The sequence below is a fragment of the Heterodontus francisci genome, chromosome 8, assembly GCF_036365525.1.
Source record: "Heterodontus francisci isolate sHetFra1 chromosome 8, sHetFra1.hap1, whole genome shotgun sequence".
Classification (NCBI taxonomy): domain Eukaryota; kingdom Metazoa; phylum Chordata; class Chondrichthyes; order Heterodontiformes; family Heterodontidae; genus Heterodontus; species Heterodontus francisci.
Window position 1 is genome coordinate 78989849 of NC_090378.1, and position 25481 is coordinate 79015329.

At 41.7% G+C, this 25481-nt stretch overlaps 1 protein-coding gene across 8 annotated transcripts in view; it reads left to right on the forward strand.

The window, feature by feature from the left end:
- trmt1l (tRNA methyltransferase 1-like) overlaps positions 1–17781 on the forward strand; it is an 84653-nt gene extending 66872 nt beyond the window's left edge. For all 8 annotated transcript variants that reach the window (XM_068037433.1, XM_068037434.1, XM_068037429.1 and 5 more), the window contains 4 exons: positions 2103–2269; positions 5049–5132; positions 8413–8539; positions 16628–17781. In XM_068037433.1, the coding sequence (XP_067893534.1) occupies positions 2103–2269; positions 5049–5132; positions 8413–8539; positions 16628–16895 (646 nt within the window). In that variant the 3' untranslated portion in view covers positions 16896–17781. The remainder of the gene's footprint in view (positions 1–2102; positions 2270–5048; positions 5133–8412; positions 8540–16627) is intronic.
- Positions 17782–25481: the final 7700 nt, after the last annotated feature.

Here is a 25481-nt window from a genome sequence, read left to right on the forward strand (position 1 = left end):
TAGGGCGTATGTTGAACAGCCCTGCTCTAGAGTTTCGAAGAATGAGAGGTGATCTCATTGAAGCATGCTAAACTCTTACAAGGGCTCAATAGGGTAGATGTAGGAAGGCTGTTTCCCCCTGGTTGGGGGATCCAGAACCAGGGGACACAGTCTCAGAATAAGAGGTAGGCAATTTAGGACTGAGATGAGGAGGAATTTCTTCAGAGGGTGGGGAATCTTTGGAAATTTCTTCCCCAGAGGGCTGTGGAAGCTCAGTTATTGAGTGTATTCAGGATCGAGATCGATAGATTTCTAGATAGTAAAGATATCAAGGGATATGGGGATAGTGCAGGGAAATAGTGTTTAGGTCGAAGATCGGCCAACTCCTGCTCCTATTTCCAATATTGCTATTATTCTAAAGACCGTTCCCTGTGGTGCACTGTGTGTTCTTTGTATACATGTTTAAGTTTAACCACAAATGGCAAGCAATTTCCATTTGTGTAAGAATTATGAAGCATTAATTCACTGTCGCTATTGGATTACATTTAAACATCAAAGGAAAACCACCTGCCTCTTAAAAGTTCTCAACACTCTACAATTTTATTTTAAGCTGGCAATTGTTTGTTTATTATATTCTGGTTGCTTCGGCTACTAAGCATGCAAGATTTGTTTTAAATTATACAAGCGCATTTTGATTTTTTTCTGACAGATTAAAATTGCAAACAGCACACCTGATTGATCGATGGTGATTGAATGATTAATCTTGTGTCTGTAATAGGCACTTAGTGTTTTCCTTTGTTGCGTGATATAATTGGGGACTATATCATAAATCTCCCTTTTTACAGCAAGACGGATAACTTAAGCACAGCACACCCTCGTATGTCGATGCAGATGTTTTGTTGAGTCTTACAGAACAATGCAGGATTTACAGTGAAGGGCAACAGCTGCATAGAGGCTGATGGAATATCCAGTGTTACTGCAAGTCTTTATTCTCTTCAGGGGAAAATAACAAAGTAATTTGCTTTAGACTGGAACCAGATGAAGCTTAATAATAGCAGAGTCCTTAGCTTAATTTGGTGTTGGGAGGGGGAAGGAGGTAAATAGGGCAAATAATCAAATATGCTGTCGCAAAAGCAAAATAGTGTGGCTGCTGGAAATAATGCTGGAAATGCTCAGCAGGTCGAGCAGCATCTGTGGAAAGAGAAACAGAGTTAACATTTCAAATCAGCGATCTTTCATCAGATGCTGTCATCTAATTTATCTGTAAAATATATAGATGCAAAAATCAAGAAACTGAATAGACTTCCATCTAAAACAGTATAAATTATACTGTAATACTGAATCTTTATTCAATCATATTTATTTTCTCTTGTGTTTATCATGCTCCATTGTTGGAGCACTGCAGATGTAATGATACACCAGTTGAATTTCCCCACACTGCCAAGTTCCTTATCTTGCCTCGTCATGAGGAGAATGAACCTTTAGGAGAACTGTCTCTGATCTCTCACAAAGCACCATTGTGGGAGACTGGCAACAGTTGGTTGTCTCTTTTTCACCTGCTGTTGCTGTGTGGTCCTGAGGGAGCAAAGGAGGAAACAAAGATCTTGCTGCAAACTTGTGTTCTTTTTCATGAAACAAAACAATTTTAGAGATGCATTGAATATTGACTACAGAGAGCCCAGAGTTTTTAAATAAAAACAAGAAATGCTGGCAATACTCAGCAGGTCTGGCAGCATCTGTGCAGAGAGAAGCAGAGTTAACGTTTCAGGTCAGAGACCCTTCTTCAGAACTTCAGAGCCAAGAATTTTTAAGCAGTTTTCAATGTCATAAATGTCACTCTCTGTTGGAGCTAACTGAACATTCTATGACTTACGGTGGTGGCTAAATGAGGTGGAACTTGAGTTGCATATGAACATGCTGTACCTATCAGTTCTTCAGTACTAGTACTTACAGCATATAATGGCTGTAATGCTTGGTAGTGTCTTTACAAAATGTTATATATTTAGTTGGTTAGAACGTGATCACAATGGGCTAAAATTACACTCTATTCATTATCAGTGGACAGAGAATCTCACTCATTGACATAACTTTCTTTTGTTTCTTGGTTTTTGCTCAATTTCAAGGGCAGGGTCATTGTTTAACACAGGCTTTTTGCGACGAATGTTGTTTGAGGCTGTTCAGCACGGAATTGAGGACATCCAGCCTTTGCTAAAGAACCTGATCTGTGAATCTGAATGCACAACCCTGAAGCACTATTCAATATTTGGACCAATGAGCCACAGCAGTCAAGGTCAGTTTACCCAGTGATATAGTTTTAGTAATGATTTTGAAAGTGGATGTGTAAAGCAATTTAGAGGCACTTTGGTGGAAGAATCACAGCTACCACCAGTTAAGGTTGTAAGTTGGTGCTCAGTTAGTAAAAATAGTGCATAATTAAGCCACACAGATCCGGAAGGTTGCTTTGTGCTAAGCTAGATGGTATCAACCGAGGCACCATTTAGGGAACTATAACTGGCTTCAACGTCCCTGGTTAGAAAGGAGAAAATTCGGCCACGGTTACTCCTGATTATAAAGAGCATCTGTACGAGCATTAGGTAAAAGTAAGATCAGGTTCTGCTGCAGTGTCCCCCACGATGCTCCTCCCTGATAACACCTGTATTTCAAAGGCCAGTTGAAGAATTGCCATTTAGCTAATTACCAGAAGAGACCTGGTACTTGTGGATCATTCCCCAGCATGCCTGAGCGCTTCAGGAGTGGACGAGGAAATTTTGAAGGAGTGGGGGGAATATACTTTGCCATATTATTTCTCAGCAGCTGACTTTTTATTTTGATTGATAAATCTGGGCAAAGGGCCAAGGCTCTTTGCAGATAGATTGCTAATCATCATCATTGATTTACAAGCATGAATCATTTGCTGTGGGTGCGATAATGCATCAACACTACCAAGCACACTGCATATCTGTAGCACTGTCAGCAGAAAAAACACTCAAAATTGAATAAAACAATTGCTAGTAACTTCGCTAACCAATGGCCTAAAGTGACTTAAGGACTGTAGTCTTATCATAGGGTTTAGGTAATGGACCATGACATTTACTGTCATTTGAACCCTGCAGTGAGGTTAGTGACTTATAATGTATCCATTATTTCTATAATTACAAATTTTTCTTTTCAAGAACTTTTTCAAGCATAGAATTGCTTCTGATCTGGCAGCCAATTTCCTACCCTTCTGCGACCTGCAGTATAAACAGCCCATGGGAAAGTAACAGGCTTATTGAATCTGTCACTCCACCTAATCTGCTAAAAATTGTTGCCATTACCAACCCTACCACCCGCAAAATAAAGATTGAGGTATAATTTATTCTCGTTTAAAATCTTGATTCCTTTCAATATATTTGTGTATGTTGTATTTGGTGTATTATTTTCTCCCGACTTGACTTTGCACACACATTCCCCTGTGTCCAGTTTGGATTACACTACTCTCCTCTCTGGCAAAAAGCCTGGTCTCTGTTACCAGAACAACATAACTGATAACATAGTAATGCTAGCTTGGCTTAGTGATTGCTGTGTTGCCTCCTTGAGTCAGGTTGGAGGTTCACACCCGACTGCATGACGAGGACACATAAGCTAAGCTGACACTTCAGCGCCCCGCTGAAGGAGTGCTTCATTGTTGGAGGTGCCATCTCTCAAAAGAAACATTGAACCAAGGTTTGTTGGCCTGTTCATGTGGATGTAAAATATTCCATGGTGTTATTTGAAGATGAGCAGGTAAGTGAGTAACTGCCAAAATTTCCCCCTCAGCCAACATCAGAAGAGATTACCTAGTCATTTTTTGGCGACATAATAACAATAACTACACTTTGAAAGGAAGTCATTGACTGTAAAGTGCTTTGGGACTGCCTGAGGATATGAAAGGCACTGTATATGTGCAAATTCTTATGATTGTTTATACATATGGAAAACCCTACCGAGAAATGTACATTCAGTAAGATAGAGTCCTTGAACTGGTGTTCATTACATAACCATTTTACTTTACCTAAAAAATCTACTTTGGTGTTAATTAAATTCTTAATTGCTTTTGAAAATGTAGAGATTGACTTGTGTAGAATTTAAAATGTTTTATGATGCATTTAAAAATATGCTTTATTATATATAATGAATCATTTGCTGGTGTTTTGCTTGGAAGTAATATTTCTCTCTAAGAGCAGGTATGATGATTGCAGTTAATGTTGAGATTAAAGTATGATCTAATTTTCCCCACATTTTATCCTGCTAGTGCACAATGACTAGCATATACCTCTCTACTGATGAGAGCAAGACCTACACAAGCTTCTCCATAACTCAATGTCATAAGATTGTGTGATTCCCACTCGTTACAATATATATCTAACACTGTTGAGCAGGAGGATTTTGTTTGGTCCTATTGCTAGACTGTGTCAGCTGTGACTCAGTTGGTAGAACTCTCAACTCTAGAGTTAGAAAGTTATGGGTTCAAGACCCATTCCAGATTGAGTCCAAAAATCTAGGCTGACACTCCAGTGCAGTACTGAGGGAGTACTACACTGTCAGAGGTGCCGTCTTTTGGATGAAACATTAAACCGAGGCCCCATCTGGTGTCTCAGGTGGTTCTAAAGGATCCCATGGCACTGTTTCGAAGAAGAGTTGGGGAGTTATTCCCAGTGTCCTGGCCAATATTTATCCCTCAATCACCATTATTAAAAAACATCATCTGATCATTATCACATTACTGCTTGCGGAAGCTTGCTGTGCACAAATCGGTGGCTATGTTTCCTACATTACAAGAGTGACAATGCTTCAGAAGTACTTAATAGTCTGTAACTCACCTTGGGAGTTCCTGAGATGGTGGAAGATGCTATATAAATGTAAGTTTTTTTTTGGCTGGAGCAGCATGCAGTTAGATTATGGCACTGACTGGCAGTTTAAGCTGTACCACCCTGCTGCCTAATGGAGGTTGGATATCACGGGAAATGGTGAGCAAAAATAAATTGTTTTAAAATGAATTGTCAGTGTAATACAAATGGTTATTTCAATGTTGCTCTTTACCTCCCCAGAGGAAAGTGGAGTGGTTATCAAAACCTTAGCCTCTCAAAAACCTGGAGTTGAAGATGCAACTGCCTCACCATATTCCGGGCATGGTAAGCATGCATTTTATTGAGTGGAATTCCATGATAATGTAATGCAAGCTTGAATCTCCATTATCTGCTATAATGAAGGGACTGTCCCCTCTGAAGTGGTAATGGAAATTAAGAGATAATTGACAGTTTCCAAATATTGTTCTTGTGCCTAGGGCACAGTAAAACAGAGGTAACAAAAGTATATTATGTAATATTCTTCAAGAAAATAAAATGAAGTATAAATAACAAAAACACAGTGAGTTGACAATTCATCCAAGGTTGTTTCCTGTAAAGATTCAGGCAGATAATCAAGATAGCAGGTAATAGGAGTGTGAATAACGGCTTTTCCACGATACATAATACCAAAGATCTTTTCAGCTTTAGATGTAACCAGGAGAGTGTAAGTGACTCTCAATCAGTGAATAGTGAAACTAAATTGAATTCTACAAAGCTTTTAAAAACAGTGGTGCTTCGTAGGAAGATGAGAAAGCACAGAAGGGGAAAAGACTCTCCAGTGCTGTGGCTGGTCCCAAAAGCTGAATTGCCCCATTTCCCCAAATATCTATTCAATTCTCCCTTGAAATGTTGTGTCCTATCTGCCTATCTGGGCTTCCCTTCCAGATATTCTATCATCCTCTATGTAAAGTGGTTTAAATTTAAACTGTCAATGCACCTTCTCTCTTTTAAACTTTGAGCCCTGCACCAAGTTCTAGACTTTGTCACAATCTTGAACATATTAGGGTTCATTTTATGTGTTCCCTCAAATTCTCTGCACTGCCTTCAATATTTGGATATCCTAATTGTTAACTTACACCAACTAGTGACCACTCAGTATGTTGATGTAGCTCCATTCACAACCACCCTCTACTATCTCTGATTTAGCCAATTATTAGGTGTACAAGTCAGGGGAAGTTCTGTCAGCCTTGTACAATACTGTTTTCAGCGCACAATTTAAATATTGTCCTGTTTTCATCATCAATACCCAAGCGAAACATTGTAGTCCAAGGAAGAAATCTTTTCTCTGAGGGTCATTAGTCTGTGGAATTCTCTTCTCCAGAGAGCAGTGGAGGCTGGGTCATTGAATATATTCAAGGATGAGTTAGACAGATTCTCGATAGATAAGGGAGCCAAGTGTTATGGGGACAGACAGGAAAGTGGGGTTGTGACCACATTCAGATCACCCATGATCTTATCAAATGATGGAGCAGGCTCAGGGGGCTGAATGGCCTCCTCCTGCTCCTAAGTCATATGTTTGGATGAAGCATTGCAAGACTGATCCCCAGCATCAGAGAACTGAGCTACAAAGGTAGTTTAAAGAAACCAGGACTCCTTAGCCTTCAGAGGACACTGAGTAATGATCTTGCAGTGATAAGGTATTACACAATGTAGAAAATGAAAACTCAGAGTATTTCTCTAAAGTAAATTAAAACAGTGGGGATAAGGTGGGATTGGCTGAAACTGAAGAATGGCAAATTTTTGTCTGATGTCAGAAAAAATTTCTTCAGCATAATTAGCACTTTCAGGAAAGGTAATGAAGAGAAAAAGCATTCAACAGCCTCTAGGGTGGTGTATTAGGGTGCTGTAGACTTTTCTTTAAATAGATGAGCCAAGATTGACCAAATGTCCTCCTTCACCTACATTCATCTAATGATAAAATAAGGCACGAAATTCTGAGTTGAATTTTTTACCATTGTAGTCAACTTGGAACCACCTTTCAGCTACTTTTATATTGTGCTAAGACCCCTGGTAGGTGTGTCAGCTCCTCATGTGTAGGTCTACTGCAGTCACTGAATTCTGACAGTAAACGTTTTTTTTTATTCATTCATGGGATGTGGGCGTCGCTGGCCAGGCCAGCATTTATTGCCCATCCCTAATTGCCCTTGAGAAGGTGGTGGTGAGCTGCCTTCTTGAACCGCTGCAGTCCGTGAACTTATTCAAAGCTCTGCTGCCTGAATCCTAACTAACACCAAGTCCCATTCACCTATCACCCTGTGCTCCCTGACTTACATTGGCTTCCGGTCCAGCAACAGCTTGATTTTAAAATTTTCATCCTGTTTTCAAATCTCTCCATGGCCTCGCGCCTTCCTACCTTTGTAACCTTCTCCCCCAGCCCCAAAACTCACCGAGATGTCTGCAGTCCTCCAATTCTGGTCTCATTGCACATCCCCACCATTGGCAGCTATGCATTCAGCTGTCTGGACCTTAATCTCTGGAATTTCCTCCCTACACCTTTCAGCCCCTCTACCTCTCTCTCCTTCTTTAAGACTCTTCTTAAAACCTTCCTCTTTGACCAAGCTGTTGGTCACCTGTCCTAACATCTCCTTATATGGCTTGCTGTCAGATTTTGTTTGCTAACTCTGAAATGCCTTGGGATGTTTTTGATGTGCTAGATGTGAACATTTGGAGCCAATGCCACCATCATAGGTCTTGGCTTCATATAAAATCAGCATTACTCTATTTTGCCTGCGGTGATGGGTGTCGGAACTAATTGTGTGTAGTATGAATTACTACATTTGAACATCACTTAATAACTCCCTGCGGCTCTGATAGACTAAACAAGCTGGGGCTCTTTTCTCTAGAAATGAGAAGGCTAAGGGGTAAAATTATGAGGGAGTTCGATACAGTAGATGTAGAGAAGATACTTCCACTCATGGTGGAAACTGGGGGCCATAAATATAAGATAATCACTAATAAATCTAATAAGGAATTCAGGAGAAACGTCTTGACCCAGAAATTGGCTAGAATGTGAAATTTACTACCACGTGGAGTGGTTGAGATGACTAGCATAGATGCATTTAGGAAGAAGCTCCATGAAGGAGAAAGGAATAGAAGGATATGGGAATACTGTGAGATGAAATTAGGCAAGAGGAGGCTCATGTGGAGCATAAACAACCATCATCGACCATTTGGCCGGAATGACCTGTTTCTGTGCTGTATGTAATACACTGAGGTTTAGGTTAAGCCGTTATTACCATTAGAATGACAGACAATGTACTGTTGCCTGTTAGGATATCAAAGCAAGCATTGGCATAAAGCATTCAATGGGTAAACTGCTGTGATTTTAAAGAGTATCAGTCACAATTAAGTCAACGTATTTCAGGCTAATCACTTGACTTGGGAAGGTCAATTCAGTTTATTATTTTGAATCAGGAAGACAACTGTTCTAAGAGTTAATGGCTTGTTCAATTAATTTGCTCGGGGCACTATGAGTGATGAGTGTGGTTTAGATCTGTGCTGCAACGGCAATGATCTACTAGCTATTCTTGTAACCAATGAATATTCCCAATTTCCACTTTGGCAGACAAGCGGAAGGGTAATGATCTCCCTGGGAATACAGCAAAACGTCAAAAAGGAGATTTTCCTGTGGAGCATCCTCCCTTCTACTATAGCATCCATAGGCACAGTATTCGAGGAATGAACATCCCAAAGTAAGGCATACGGTTTCTTTTCTCTTTCTATCCATTTTCAAACTCTTCCATTTTAAGGTTTCACCAGTCAATTTGGCTTTAGCAGCTGCTGGCAATGTCTGCTAATCAACTTTGCTGAACATGTGGGGTCGGCCGCAGTTCAGAGGTTAATACTATTCTTTCTTTAATGAGGAACTTCTTGGAGTCTACTTACATGACTATTTCCTAGACCTATTGTATTTGTAAGAAAGATTGTTATCATGGATATTAAATTGTTATTTGGTTTCCAGCCAAAATCTATATTTATGCATTATTTAAGACCTCCTTAAGTATTCAGTATGCATCTATCTTAAATCCTAGTCCTTATATCCAGCAGTTTCTATATCGATCAATCACAACTTAATAAATTGAAGTGCAGACAAATAGTAATGCTGCTATCTCAGTGCTTCATTCATATAGCAGGTTGGCTTTTTAACTGATCAATGGCTCCATTTTTTTTTAAAAAGAAAAGAAAGTAGGAGAGAATAAAACACCCATTTACAAATAAAACTCATGTTCAACTACAGCTCTTCAGTATATAAAAGTTTTTTTTATTTAAATGACACTTCTATCACTACTGTATCTTTGTTGCAATTTTAAGATTAGTCCTTAAACAGATCTATGCCCACCACTCATGCAACTCTGAATCCAATCAGATTTCTGCCCTTCCTTTGCACCAAAACAGCCCTAACTAAAGTCACAAATTATGCACTCTGTCACTGTGACTATGGTGCATTATCGCTCCATGCAGTCATTGACACTGTTGACTGTACCATCCTTCTCCAAACCACTTCTCCTTTGTCAAGCTCCATAGGTCTGCTTTTGCTTGGTTCCAGTCTGATCAGTCTGATTTATAGACAAAGGATCTGTAGCAGTGGCTTCTTTACCCACCCCTGCATCATTCTTTTTGGACTCTCCCCCAAGGGTTTGCCCTGGGCTTTTTACCCTTCCTGATGCACGCAGTTTGGCAACACTACCTTTAGACTTGAATTTAGCTTCCACAGGTACACCTATGGCATCCAGCTCTACTCTCTACCACTCCTCTCAACCCCTTCATGGGTCCCATGCTGTCTGACTGCTTAGATGATCCAAATTTCCTCTACCTAAACCTTAGGACAACTAAGCTGTTGTCTTCAGCCCCTGCCACAAACTCATTACCCTTGCCACTGACTCCATCCTCCTCTTTGGCCACCATCTCAGGTTGAGCCAGACTGTTTGCGGTCATGGCATCCTGTTTGACCCCACGCTGAGTTTCCAACCCTATATCCCCTCTGTCTACATCCATAACATTGTTTGTCTCCACTCCTATCTCAGCCCATCTCCCTCTCAAACCCTCAACCATGCCTTTGTCACCTCCAGCCTCAATTATTCCAGTGCTGTCCTGGTCAACCTCCCACCCTCCAGCTTTGTAAAGCTTATCCAAATCTTGTCCATGTTGTGTCCTGCATAAAGCCCTGCTTGCCCATCACACCTGTTCTCACTGACCTGCTTTGGATTCCAGTCGTCTAGCATCCCAAATTTAAAACTCTTTTATATTCCTCCATAGTCTCACCCTGCTTTATCTCTAACCTCCTGCAGCCCTAGAATTCCCACACTCAAAATCTCCATTCCTTTGATTCTGGCCTTTTGAACATAACACCCACCAGCTCAAAACCTCATGGCTGTGCCTACGCCCTCATCTATGTAGTTCTTACTCTCTGGAATTCTCTCCCCAAATTCCTCTGCCTTGCACCTCTCCTTTAAGACCCTCCTTAAAATCCATTTCTTAGGCCAAGACCCTCCCTAATCTCTCCTTTGGCTCAGTTCCATTCTTTCCCATTACACCTCTATGAAGCAGCTCGGAACATTTTTCAATGCTAAGTGCAAGTTACCGTTTTCATCAAACTTTTGTTATATTAACTTAACATGGATTTAACTTTAACATGGTAAATAGTTTCAAAACTCCCTGCCACATGTTTTAGGTAAGTACAAAGAAAAGAAAATACTAGCTGACAAATTTGTTACTTGAAATAATTGCATCTATGTAGCACCTTGTCATGTCTCAAAGTGTTTCACACAATGAATTATTTTGAGATGAAATGACTTATGTTGTCAACCATTATGTTTTCCTACAAAAATGTCAATGCACAGTTGCAAGAGTTTTTCATTTCTGGATATTTTGTAAGAAGAAAGAAAATTGATTTTATGGGTAACATAGATTTTTAAAAAAATATCCTGCCTGAAAGCACCTAACTATTCTAATCCCATTTTCCAGCACTTGGCCCGTAGCCTTCTATGCTATGGGATTTCAAGTGCTCATCTAAATACTTTTTAAATGTTGTGAGAGTTCCTGCCTCTACCACCTCTTCAGGCAGTGAGTTCCAGATTCCAATCACCCTCTGGGCGAAAACATTTTTCCTCAAATCCCCTCTAAACCTCCTGCCCCTTACCTTAAATCTATGTCCCCTGGTTACTGACACCTCCGCTAAGGGAAAAAGTTTCTTCCTATATAACCTATCAATGCCCCTTATAATTTTGTATACCTCAATCATGTCCCCTCTCAGCCTTCTCTGCTCTAAGGAAAACAACCCTAGCCTTTTCAGTCTCACTTCATAGCTGAAATGCTCCAGCCCAGGCAACATTCTGGTGAATCTCCTCTGCACCCTCTCCAGTGCAATCACATCCTTCCTATAGTATGGTGACCAGAACTGTACATAGTACTCCAGCTGTGGCCTAACTAGCGTTTTATACAGCTCCCCCATCATAACCTCCCTGCTCTTATATTCTATGCCTCGGCTGTTAAAGGCAAGTATCCCATATGCCTTCCTAACCACCATATCTACCTGTGTTGCTGCCTTCAGTGATCTATAGATAAGTACACCAAAGTCCCTCTGACCTTCTGTATTTCCTAGGGTCCTACCATCCATTGTATATTCCCTTGCCTTGTTAGTCCTCCCAAAGTGCACCACCTCACATTTCTCAGAATTAAATTCCATTTGCCACTGCTCTGCCCATCTTACCAGCCCATCTATATCATCCTGTAATCTAAGGCTTTCCTCCTCACTATTTACGACACCACCAATTTTCGTGTCATCTGCAAACTTACTTATCATACCTCCTATATGCACGTCTAAATCATTAATGTACACTACAAACAGCAAGGGTCCCAGCACCGATCCCTACAGTACACCACTGGTCACAGGCTTCCAATCGCAAAAACAACCTTCGACTATCATCCTCTGCCTCCTGCCACTAAGCCAATTTTGAATCCATATAATTAATCAAAGACTAATTAGCTGAGAAATCTGAACTATTAAGACAACAGAGCAAATCTCAAACAGATCTTATCTTGAGAATGTTTGTATGTATGCCTATCTTCCCCTTTTGTCTGGTTGCATGTTTATAAAGCATTTAGAACAATAGGTTTTCCAGCGATGAGAACAATAAAATACTGAAAATACCCGACACGGGAGTCAGACTTTGGACAAGAAAATTAGGTTCACATTTTGGAAAGTAACCTCTCATATGAATTCTGTTGAAGATTCCCAGCTGAAACCTTAACTTGTCTATTTAACATGCTGATCAACCATCTGTGAATTCCTAGCAATTGCTGATTTTAATTCAAAATTCCAGCAGTCACAGTATCTTTTTATTTCAATTAGCCAGAATACTGGTTTGCAACACATGGACCATTGCTTTTAACTGTAGTTATCACGATAGGCTAAAAGAGCTGGCTCTCTACACTTTAGAGAAGCGTAGACTTGGGGGTGATTTGATCAAGGTTTATAAAATGAGGGGAATAGATTCTGTTCACGTGGACAGTTTATTTCAAATAAATAGGTTTTGGTGGACCAGGGTCATGATTTTAAGTTGTGAGGGCAGATCTAGGTTAGATGTTAGGAGATGGTTCCTTTCCCAGAGAATAGTTGACCTCTGGAATAGACAGCCTGTCAGTTTGTGCGGTGAATACCGATTCGCTGAATTTCTTCAAGCAGGAGCTGGACCTTTTTCTGGCTGAGGTGGAGATCGCCTTGTATAAAAGATAGGTACTGCATAGAATTTAGAGCCAAAGTGGTCCCCTGGACTAGTTTTGATTGCTTAATTGGGTTGGAGAGGATTTCCCAGACTTTATTCCCCCAAATTGGCCTGTGTTTTCACCTTTCACCTCTCCCAGGAGATTATCTGGTTTCAGGTGGGACAGGTAGTGTGAATATTGTGATAGGCATGCATCACAATTGTGTGGGACAGGCTGGATGGACCAATAGGTATTTCCCTGTCCATCGTTGTTCGTATGTTTGTATAGTGTTTTCCAGTTAAGTACCCTGCATAATGTTTCACAGCTGGGAGTCTTTTCTGCTGGGAAACCCAGAGGAATGGAAGTTGTCAGATGAGGAGGAAGAGGAAATCAATATGTTCTTTATCCATGGGAAATAAATTTGCAGTGAACTGACTTTTCTCCAAAACAACTGGATGCTTAGCGAAAGAGCCAGCTGTTGAAGACAGCATCTTCTCCATTAGATTTTCCGTGTGCTGCATATTATCCATGGCTGAATGCAAGTATTGAACCTGCTCCCAAGATTCTGTCAGTACTGCTTTGAAACGTGCTGCTGGGATGCTTGTGGGCACACCCTAGTGATGACTCACTTCTGTTTTCAATCAGTGTCCTCATAGGACAGCACATGGCTTCCACAATATCAATGGGGAAAAGATCAAAACCCTGATGTAATGGGGAGGGGTGGGTCATGGCATCAACCAACAGCACACCACTGTGAAAATTAGTCATTTTAAAACATTGGGTGGATTTCTTCTTTTGAAGAACAAGTCTTGCTTTGTCTCAATTTTCACTGTGACATGAGGAAAAGAAAGCATCAGTACATTTGAGATAATTTATAAGGAAGGATTTTGAGAATGGTACTATGTTGCAAAGACCACATCCAACATTCTCTACCAGCTTAACTCTAAATCCACTGAATAAACAAACTCCACATGATTAGAACATTTAATGCTGTGACTAACCCTTCCATTATTTTTTGTTTCCTCCTGCAAATGCTGAACTTCAGTTTATCTAAAATAATCTAATTTGCTAGCTTAAGCCTTCGGCTACTCACAAGTCCTGGAATTTCATGGCTTCTGGGACCAAATATTTTTTCAGTTACCAAACAATGATCTGAAACCAACCTTGAGAGTTCAACAATAAAGCTGCTGAGGTGTGAGAAGCAGGGCAGCACAATGGTTAGCACCGCAGCCTCACAGCTCCAGGGACCCGGGTTCAATTCTGGGTACTGCCTGTGCGGAGTTCTCCCTGTGACCACGTGGGTTTTCGCTGGGTGCTCCGGTTTCCTCCCACAGCCAAAGACTTGCAGGTGATAGGTAAATTGGCCATTGTAAATTGCCCCTAGTGTAGGTAGGTGGTAGGGAATATGGGATTAATGTAGGGTTAGTATAAATGGGTGATTGTTGGTCGGCACAGCCTCGGTGGGCTGAAGGGCCTGTTTCAGTGCTGTATCTCTAAATAAATAAAAATAAATAAAGTAACATTTTCAACATTTCATCTTCTGTCTTCCCTTTCCCATATGTTCCCTCATAATTATTTAAAAGGTTTGCTTTATTTTTTTCTATCTCGCGTACTTATTCTTTCCATTATAACAGTATTTTTAAAAGTCAGAACCATTTTAAATACCTTTCTGTCCCACTGTCCATACAGAGGTGGAAGCAACTCCCAAAAAGAGATTGATTGAAAACTGTCTCAGTTACCTTGTCATTGTGAATGCAATTTCTTCGGAGACTGATCTGATGACATCGTAGACAGGAGTCTACACAACTTTGCCATTGTTTTACATACTAAACCAAGAAGGGCTGCTATGGGTTTTCAGATTGGAAAGGAGGTTAATTGTGCTTGGTTTAAGTAACTTGTTTACAGCACAACGTTCATCTTTGAATGTGTATGTGAAAATCCTCCAAGTGAGAATGAAGGAAGATGCAAAATCTCCTTAACATGTTAATATGACCGTAAGAAGTTACATGTCCTTCACACAAACTCCTTCAAAACTAAATGTACATGATTAAGTGCCACCAGAATAATAACAGAAGAATATGGCTACATTGTGATGTTACAAATAGAATATTAATCTTAAAGTACATGTGCAAAACTGGTCCTCTGACCCTCAGGTAACCAAACTGCTTGTAGTCCTTGAACCATCTCGACTTCCACCAGTCTTTTAAATTCAGTGCATCCCTGCAACTAATAGAGGAATGGGCTAATACCTAGGACTAGTTTAGAATGTTGTACAATAGAACAAATCTCAAATATTCTCAGTGGAGGTAGACTGAGTTAAAGATATTCCATTCAATCCAAGCCATTGTACTGTAAGTCAGAAGCAGATCTCTAAAATAGCTGTTCGCATGCCAGTGTTACTGCTAAAAGTTGACTCATCTCCAAGTTTCCAAACACAGCAAATCATGGATTCTTCCACTTGTCCAAGTTTAGCAATGTTTTCTGACTGTTCCACTTAAATTAATCAGAATAAAGATGAGCTTTGATTTTTGTCTTATCTGTTTCTTGCTCTTAGTCAAAAGAAAATTACTGCGAGAGGTTGATTAAAAAGGTGCAAAAATAAAGAAAATACTTCGACCAATAAAGTGGTCAGAACTAGCAAGAGAGTTTAGACTCCTGAAACTCTTGGAATAGTTGCCTGTAATATAGAGGGTATTTTGTAGGAATCAGTGAATTGCTTACTGAATAGCCCAGACCACTCTTTTATCTGTGTATTTAAAGTTTTAAAACATCATTGTTTTATGATTTATTACAAAGGCAGAGTATGCTCAATTATACACAGCTACTGTATCATGAGTGTTTTGCTCTCGGTGCCTTCAACAGTCTCGTGAGTTAGTGGGAAATAGGCTCAATTTTGTCATTTTGTTATGCAGTTTGTGTTAGAAATCTTAATTTTAAATAGCCCCCAAATGGTATTTGGGAGATATTTTCAGTATGCCTGAGCTTTGCCCTATCTGCCGGATATCTGATTCTACCCCCGCCCACCCCAACTTTCTGGATTTTGCCCTTTGGGTCAGGACCCTGACACTGGGTCAAATGGGGGTCACAACTGTGTGGAAAACAGTCACCAAGCAGTGATTTTCCTTGAATTGGCCAATTAGTGGCCAGAGGGTGGGTTCACCGTCCAATTAAGGATGGCAGTCGGATCTCGAAGCGGGAGGCCCTCCAGCACTGAAGAAGCAGCAGCTTGCAGTTCAGGTGGGAGAGAGAGACAGGGCGCCTCCATTTTGAGGCGCCTTCTCTCCAACTTCTTAAACTTTTAAATTTAAAACTGTCCTCAGCAGCCAGGCCACCATTGTGAAGGGGAAACAGCGGAAGCTAGGCAGGCGGGAGGGTCTCGATGCCTGCCTGGAGTGTTGGCCCCCGGTCTGCCGCCAGGAGGCTGCATCGAGGCAGCTAGCCTAGTTCCCGATGCTTCAGGAGGGCCTGCAGGCCGAGTGGATAATTCCAGTCATCCTCTGACAGTAGGCCTTAAACTTTCGTTAATTGGCTACCAGCTGCTTGCGGGCAGGTCCAATCCCACTTCCATGAAATTGGCCTGGGGCAGGATGGAGCCGGCGCAGTGGCTGGTGGTGCGAAATTTTGTGCCTGTCTGCCTCCATGCTCACCCCCATTGGGGTCTAAAAATCCTACCCAAAGTATCTCATTCAAATTAGGGTAGGCCATTTTAGTAAATGTGATCACCAGTGACGGCAGTTTAAAGACCTGGTATCATTGTATATATACATGTATTAGATGCAATTTCAAGGGGCACAAATAACAATCCATGTGATATGAATTGTACATTTTTGTATGCCCTCAAACTTATTACAGAGCCAAGAGATCAAAAGAATGCACATTAGGATGTTTCAAAAGCTGTGGGTTGTAAGCAGCACTTTTACCATTCCAAGTGCCTTATCTTGTATCTGTAATGATACTTTGATGTAATTTCTGGTGTTTTTGTACAATGCAAATACTTCTTGGACTCTACGTTTCATGAGGTTCCCTAGCTTCTTGCATACATGTGGTTTTTAAAAGAAGCCGTCTTGTTTCTACAGAATAAACAAATTTCTACCCTACCTCACACAAGCTGGATTTCGAGTCGGCCGTACCCATTTTGACCCAACAGGAATCCGTACGGATGCCACACTGGCACAATTGAAAGCCATCCTCATGAAGTATAGTGTGCCAACACACACTGATAATCAGCCTGGGGTTCATGGTAATGCTTCAACAGAACCTATTTCAGAACCTGTGCAAGATTCCATTCCAGAGCCACTCGAAGTCAATCAGCCCGCTGAAGAAGTCAAACCTGAGTCAGGATAAACCAAGTCTGATCCTGCATGATCCAAATTGACTGTTGTCCCTCTCTATGCAGGTCACATTTGTAGCTCATCACTAGTTTGCTACATCATTGAAGAGCCAACACTGGTAGTTCATTGATCAGTATGCATAATACTCTGTAAAATTAATTTTAGCCTTTGTATAAAAGAGCCTGCAGTATACTGTTCATCAGTAATATGTAGGTATTGCCCATGATTTGTATTGATGCTGTTAAGTAGTAAATGTTAAAGAGAATGTTTTCACTTCATTTATTTCACTTCATTGGTTCTGGAAATACACCAGTTAAGAACTTGTTAGTTCAGGTATGTAATACTTTTTTCTAATTTTTATTGGTAAGCGATAATTCAAAACCACGCAAACACAAAAGAAAATTGCAACTGGAACTTAGCACTTTACTGCCTGTTAGTGCCAGCTCCACCACAGGGGAGTTGTTTTATGTTCTTACATCTTGTGTGTTAAAGGAAAAAGGAAGCCAGTTGAAACTGTAAGCTGGAGATAGATAGATAGATTTGAATTTTCCCCCTTGCCTATTAATCTGTTTTATTTGCAAGTTTGCTGAAAAACAGAATTTTAGTTCAGCAACTGTCTTAGAAACTTTCTCAGAGTTCTGTTCAAATTGTAGTTGCTGAAGTAATATCTTTGCACATTATGATCATTTTTATATCTGGTGCAGATGCTCTTCAGTTTTGATAGGTACAGGGTGGGTGCGATGCTAAAGTTCTGGTTGCTGCCCCAGTTGGGCTGAATATCACAAAGTTGACAAACTGAACCAATGAATCGTTAGCATCTGTTTCTCTACGAAGATGTTTACTGCTGAGAATTCATGTTTTCTGTATATATGTTACGCATTTCTCGCAGTGAATTAAATATCAGTTCTGAATAAGTAACATTTTTTTGCCCCTTCCAGTTTTTTTTAAGATCACAAGCATGTCAGCTTTGATATTTTGTGATAATTCTGATTTTGTGTGTCAAGATATTTAGCTAAAACAAATCAGCCAAAGACCAATTTTTTATAAAGTGTTTGAGAAAGATTTAATCACATTCTATTGCTGGCTGCATTGCTGAACAGCGTCAGGTTTCAAGGCAGCCTTTAGGTAGTGTGTTAGAATGCAATGCATGGGACTATGCAGCTACGGAGTGTGTGTGTGTTCAGTCACTTGTGACTCTACCCCATCGGTGTCAAGAGACACAGAACAGAGGTCAGGTGCTTCTTTAAATGATAAAAAATTATTTCCAGCTTGTTTACACCTTGTGCCTCATGCCAGCTGTTTAAGTTACACCAGCAAAGGTTTAGGAAGAGGTTGAATTTGTACTAGTCGGCATCTCAAGAGGAGAAAAACATATTTACCCTCAAAAAGAAAAGTGCTATGGTTTAGCCATTTCCTTAAGGCAGCAGTTGAAACTCAGTGTCACTGCCCTTATAACCCTTGTCATGGCTTTTGAATTGTGGATCCAAGTTGTCTGCCAAATCCAGGAATAAAAAAAACACTCAACACAAAACAAAAATCTGCATCTGAACCAACAACAGAAACAATTAGAAATGCTGCCGTTTAGCCAGCATCTGTGGAAAGAGTAAATTATTTGAGTGTTTCTGGTTTGAATGTAAAAAAAAGCCTGTCCACCATCTACAACACACAAGTCAGGCATGTAAAGAACAGTACAGCACAGGAACAGGCCATTCGGCCCTCCAAGCCTGCGCCGATCTTGATGCCTGCCTAAACTAAAACCTTCTGCACTTCTGGGGTCCGTATCCCTCTATTCCCATCCTATTCATGTATTTGTCAAGATGCCTCTTAAACGTCTCTATGGTACCTGCTTCCACCACCTCCCCCGGCAACAAGTTCCAGGCACACACCACCCTCTGTGTAAAGAACTTGCCTCGCACATCCCCTCTAAACTTTGCCCCTCTCACCTTAAGCCTATGTCCCCGAGTAACTGACTCTTCCACCCTGGGAAAAAGCTTCTGACTATCCACTCTGTCCATGCCGCTTTTAGCTTTGTAAACCTCTATCATGTTGCCCCTCCACCTCCATCGTTCCAGTGAAAACAATCCGAGTTTATCCAACCTCTCCTCATAGCTAATGCCCTCCAGACCAGGCAACATCCTGGTAAACCTCTTCTGTACCCTCTCCAAAGCCTCCACGTCCTTCTGGTAGTGTGGCGACCAGAATTGCACGCAGTATTCTAAGTGTGGCCTAACTAAAGTTCTGTACAACTGCAGCATGACTTGCCTATTTTTATACTCTATGCCCCGACCAATGAAGGCAAGCATGCCGTATGCCTACTTGACTACCTTATCCACCTGCGTTGCCACTTTCAGTGACCTGTGGACCTGTACGCTCAGATCTCTCTGCCTGTCAATACTCCTAAGGGGTCTGCCATTTACTGTATACTTCCCACCTGCATTAGAAATTCCAAAATGCATTACCTCACATTTGTCCGAATTAAACTCCATCTGCCATTTCTCCACCCAAGTCTCCAACCGATCTATATCCTGCTGTATCCTCTGACAATCCTCATCACTATCCACAACTCCACCAACCTTTGTGTTGTCCGCAAACTTACTAATCAGACCAGCTACATTTTCCTCCAAATCATTTATATATACTACAAACAGCAAAGGTCCCAGCACTGATCCCTGCGGAACACATCCCTCCATTCAGAAAAGCACCCTTCCACTGCTACCCTCTGTCTTCTATGACCGAGCCAGTTCTGTATCCATCTTGCCAGCTCCCCTCTGATCCCATGTTAGGGCGGCGCAGTGGTTAGCACTGCAGCCTCACAGCTCCAGCGACCCGGGTTCAATTCTGGGTACTGACTGTGTGGAGTTTGCAAGTTCTCCCTGTGTCTGCGTGGGTTTCCTCCGGGTGCTCCGGTTTCCTCCCACATGCCAAAAGACTTGCAGGTTGATAGGTAAATTGGCCATTAGCAATTGCCCCTAGTATAGGTAGGTGGTAGGGAAATATAGGGACAGGTGGGGATGTGGTAGGAATATGGAATTAGTGTAGGATTAGTATAAATGGGTGGTTGATGGTCGGCACAGACTCGGTGGGCCGAAGGGCCTGTTTCAGTGCTGTATCACTAAACTAAAGACTTCACCTTTTGTATCAGTCTGCCATGAGGGACCTTGTCAAAGGCTTTACTGAAGTCCATATAGATAACATCCACTGCCCTTCCTTCATCAATCATCTTTGTCACTTCCTCAAAAAACTCAATCAAATTAGTGAGACACGACCTCCCCTTCACAAAACCATGCTGCCTCTCGCTAATAATTCCATTTGTTTCCAAATGGGAGTAAATCCTGTCCCGAAGAATCCTCTCTAATAATTTCCCTCCCACTGACGTAAGGCTCACCAGCCTATAATTTCCTGGATTATCCTTGCTACCCTTCTTAAACAAAGGAACAACATTGGCTATTCTCCAGTCCTCTGGAACCTCACCTGTAGCCAATGAGGATGCAAAGATTTCTGTCAAGGCCCCAGCATTTTCTTTCCCTGCCTCCCTCAGTATTCTGGGGTAGATCCCATCAGACCCTGCCTGGGGACTTATCTACTTTAATGCTTTGCAAGACACCCAACACCACCTCCTTTTTGATAATGAGATGACTGAGACTATCTACACTCCCTTCCCTAGGCTCATCATCCACCAAGTCCTCCTTGGTGAATACTGATGCAAAGTACTCATTTAATACCTCGCCCATTTCCTCTGGCTCCACACATAGATTCCCTACTCTGTCCTTGAGTGGGCCATCCCTTTCCCTGGTTACCCTCTTGCTCTTTATATACGGATAAAAAGCCTTGGGATTTTCCTTAATCCTGTTTGCCAATGACTTCTCATAACCCCTTTTAGCCCTCCTGACTCCTTGCTTAAGTTCCTTCCTACTGTCTTTATATTCCTCAAGGGATTCGTCTGTTCCTAGCCTTCCAGCCCTTATGAATGCTTCCTTTTTCTTTTTGACGAGGCTCACAATATCCTGCGTTATCCAAGGTTCCTGAAACTTGCCAAACTTATCCTTCTTCCTCACAGGAACATGCTGGTCCTGGATTCTAATCAACTGACGTTTGAAAGACTCCCACATGTCAGATGTTGATTTACCCTCAAACAGCCGCCCCCAATCTAAATTCTTCAGTTCCTGCCTAATATTGTTATAATTAGCCTTCCCCCAATTTAGCACCTTCACTCGAGGACTATTCTTATCCTTATCCACAAGTACCTTAAAACTTATGGAATTATGGTCACTGTTCCCGAAATGTTCCCCTACTGAAACTTCGACCACCTGGCCCGGGCTCATTCCCCAATACCAGGTCCAGTACGGCCCCATCCCTAGTTGGACTATCTACGTATTGTTTCAAGAAGCCCTCCTGAATGCTCCTTACAAATTCTGCCCCTTCCAAGCCCCTAGCACTAAGTGAGTCCCAGTCAATATAGGGGAAGTTAAAATCACCCACCACTACAACCCTCAGTGTAATGGAATACTCTCCACTTTCCTGGATGAGTGCAGCTCCAGCAACATTCAAGAAGCTCAACATTATCCAGGACAAAGCAGCCCACTTGATTGGCACCCCATCCACCGCCTTCAACATTCACTCCCTCCAACACCAGCGCACAATGGCAGCAGTGTGTTCCATCTACAAGATGCACTGCATCAACTCGGCAAGCCTCCTTCGACAGCACCTTTCAAATCCACGACCTCTACCACCTAGAAGAGCAAGGGCAGTCACATGGGAACATCACCACCTGCAAGTTCCCCTCCAAGTCACACATCATCCTGACTTGGAACTATATCGCCATTCCTTCACTGTCACTGGGTCAAAATCCTGAATCTCCCTAACAGCACTGTGGGTGCACCCACACCACATGGACTGTAATGGCTCAAGAAGGCGGCTCACCATCACCTTCTCGAGGGCAATTAGGGATGGGCAATAAATGCTGGACTAGCTAGCGACGCCCACATCCCATAAAATAATTTTTTTCCAAAAGCACTCCTTTCACTTTCTCAGGGTATCCCGACGCACTTCATAGCTAATTAATTGTTTGTGAAGTGTAGTCATTTTTTACATAGGGCAATATCGCTGCCACTTTGTGCACAGCAAGTCCCACAAACAACAAGAGATAATTGGACAGATAATGTGTTCTGAAGGTTTTAGTTAAGAAATAAATTTTGGCCATGGCATTGGAATAGCCCCGTTGCTGCTTTTTAAATGGAGTGGTCGCATTGTTAACATCTCATCCAAAAGTATTCAGTGGAACTGTTCTTATATTTATGGAGGAACTAAGCGACACCATTTCATAAATAAAGGTAGGTTTGATTTATTCAAAATATTATTGATCGTACTTTTTCCCTTCCTTCCACTTGGCTGTAATTTGGAATGCAGGCGATGGTTGGATAGAATCCTCTTGAGATGGCCAAAAATAATTATTTTATTTCAACATGTGACTTTTGAGAAGTTAATGTTTAATGCTTGCTTTTGCAGAAACGTAGGACTGGATTTTGTACTGCCACCACTGGGAGCTGCGGCGGGCATAAAATATGGCGGCCAGCACGCACGGGCCACCTGCTGCCATGCCGCCGCGATCTTGAGCCCACAGCTCATTATTATATGCAGGCCAGCCACTATCCCCGCCTCACCCCACCCCCCCCCCCCCCCGCCCCACCCCCGCTCCCAATCACATAGCGGGGGTGGCCCTGGCAACACCTGAACGGTGTCAACTGTTCCTGTGCTAGCGCCATCTTTAAAGGGCTGCCAGCCCTGTGAAGAAACTGCAGAGTTGCCCCCATTCCACCACCCCCCACCCCCCAGCTGCATGACCAATGCAGAGTTGATCCCTTCTCCCTACAACTGCACCATGTGCAGAGTTGACCGCTTTCCACCACCTCCTCCTCCCCCACCCCCACAATGCTAAAAATGCAGAGTTCCCCCCTCGGTGGCGCCAGCTTTCCCTGGAGAGGAAAGTGAAGGTGTGTGAGTGCTACAAGTTGCGCTCAAGATCCGGAACGGCAGATAAATAAGGTAAATAATTGAATTTATTAATTAATTGAATTTGAATTCCAGCAGCTGGCAAGGGTGGGATGTGTACAAAATGGTATGAGGTAACATATAGCCTGTTCTTTGCCACATTGAATTTCAGTGTCATGATAGCTTCGCAGCCCATGGCGAGGTGCCTGGAAAATAAAGTGCAAAATCAATAAACAATCCGAGATTAAAATCTGGTTTTGCTTTCCAGTTTAGCCCCAAATTCCTCATACCCTCAGCAGATTCTCATGCCTAGTTGTGCATAAGTCAATGGTTCCTACGCAGATCACAACAAGGTTCCCCTGCTCCTCTCCAAATTCTTCCCTCGGTGTGAGGAGACGTCCTTAACCCTCTGAATGGGCTAGAAAGATAACAGAGTCATTTATGGCACAGAAGGAGGCCATTCGGCCCATCAAGTCCATGTCGTCTCTCCACAGAGCTATCCACTCAATAGACGACATCGGCATGAAAGGGTTCTGAGGTTTCTTTAAAGTTAGAGCTGACCTATAACAATAGGAAGTATGGGTTCAGTAAACAGTGAAACAAAGGAGTTAATAAACAAAAAGCAGAGTAAATGAGCAGGAGTCCAAGCAGTTTAACTAGAGCCCAAACATTAAATTGATTTTAGTTAGGTAATGAAATAAATAAAGCATGGGTATATATGGATGGCTGTGCAGGTGGTGTGCTGCAACTGTGGCTCGTGGGGTTTATGGAAAACATCGTGATCCCAAACAACCACATCTGCAGCGAATGTCTGTATCTCAAGGAACACAGCTCAGAGTTGCTGAGCTGGAGTCTGAGCTGCAGACACTGTGTGCCTTTTTGTCCTGTTGAAGAAGGTGACACAGTTCGGTAACCACCTCCTTGATGAATTGTAGACATCTCAGATATTGCTCCTGGTCGAGGTGAAGGTAGGAGAAGTGCTGCCTGAAGACCCCTGGTGGGTTAGGACTTTTATTGAGAGTCATTCTCCTCACTCTGTGCACAGCTTCCAAAAAAAAGGCATATCCAACAATGCAGTATTCTTTCAGTATTGCACTGAAGTACCAACCAAATTATTTGCTCAAGTCTTTGGCGTGGGGATTGAACTGTTAAACTTCTAAGTCCAATGTTGGGGTGCTACTACTGAGCCAAGGCTGATACATCTTCATCATGAGAGAAAGTTTGGCAAATTTTCTGTTTGCAATCATACAGCAATGCTTATACTGAATTGAAACACATCACTTATTGTAATATTACTTGTTCCTTTGGTATGTCAACTATTGTAAGATTCACAGGACTCCGAGTAATATCCAAAGAAAACGTGTGTTTTTATTATATTAACTAGAACAGATATGTACACAGCTACTGCAGGAGCCACATCTACACACATCTCACTCTCTTGGGCTACACCCACAACTCCCTGGTCATGTGTGACATGACATCACTTCATCAGGTGACCTTCACAGCTTCTTAACGTGGTCCTCTTAAGGTCGCCCACAATACTTACGAGTAACGTTATAACTGAAAGGATAATTCTTTTGACTATTCCTTATCAAATAAAAATTTGCCAAATACCTGTTTTGGGATACAATTAATGCCTCTTCAACCTTCTTGTATCTATATTTATGCCTTCTATCATTTTGAAAGCCTGGATTATGCTTGTATTGAAAAAAGATTAGCACAAGGCAACTTCAATTTTGCTAATTTGTCCTTTTCTAATAATTTTACATTTAGGATCAGCCTTGCCACTTGTCTCAGAAAATTTCAAGGATAGCCACAGCAATAATCTATACAGGATTTAAGAAGATCTGCTTTAAAAATGCCCTCAGGACACATTCCCACAGTAGTTTGTACACATTGGAATTCTGCCCTTGAATTTTATAGCTGTTGCAAAATTTCTTGTATAAAGACTCAGCTGTGGAGCATAGAAAGGACATCTCAAGAAAGGCCTCCGATTATAGAGAAGAGCCCCCAGTTTGATGTATCCTGTATAAGTTACATTAGTGGTTGATAGTGTGAGCATTTTCTGTATTTTAGTTGCTATCATATTGTATTTTGTTAACTCACTATTCTTTCTACCATTCTGAATTTAGAAACTGAACAACAGTTTTACAAAATTGTATCCTTGAAACCTGAAAATTGTAATTGGTACTTTGAGGTGAGTGCTCAATATCTCCCTGTGAAATGTAGAGTGCAAAATTGGGACTGTTTGCGCCCTTTTTGGAGCACAGTGAGTCCCCTTAGATCTCAAAAATGGCACCTGCAGCATGCATGCACAGTTTAAGGGAAAATTGTGCCAGTCGCCATATTGGTGAGGGCGTTAGTGCTTGCAGCTTGAATGGCCGCCAGAAGTATGCAGTGCAGGCAATGCTGATTTGACACCAGTAGTGCCAGTTTGGTGCTTAACACCCTCTCTTAACCTCACACAGCTGTACAAGTGTTCAGCAGCAGAAAGGACCCCCTACCAAAGCCATCAACTACTTATGGGTTAGTTACTTGTTGATTTCTTCTGACTGTTGCTTTGATTCTACAAGTGTTTGGTACTCTCTGTTAATGTTTCACTCTGCAAGAG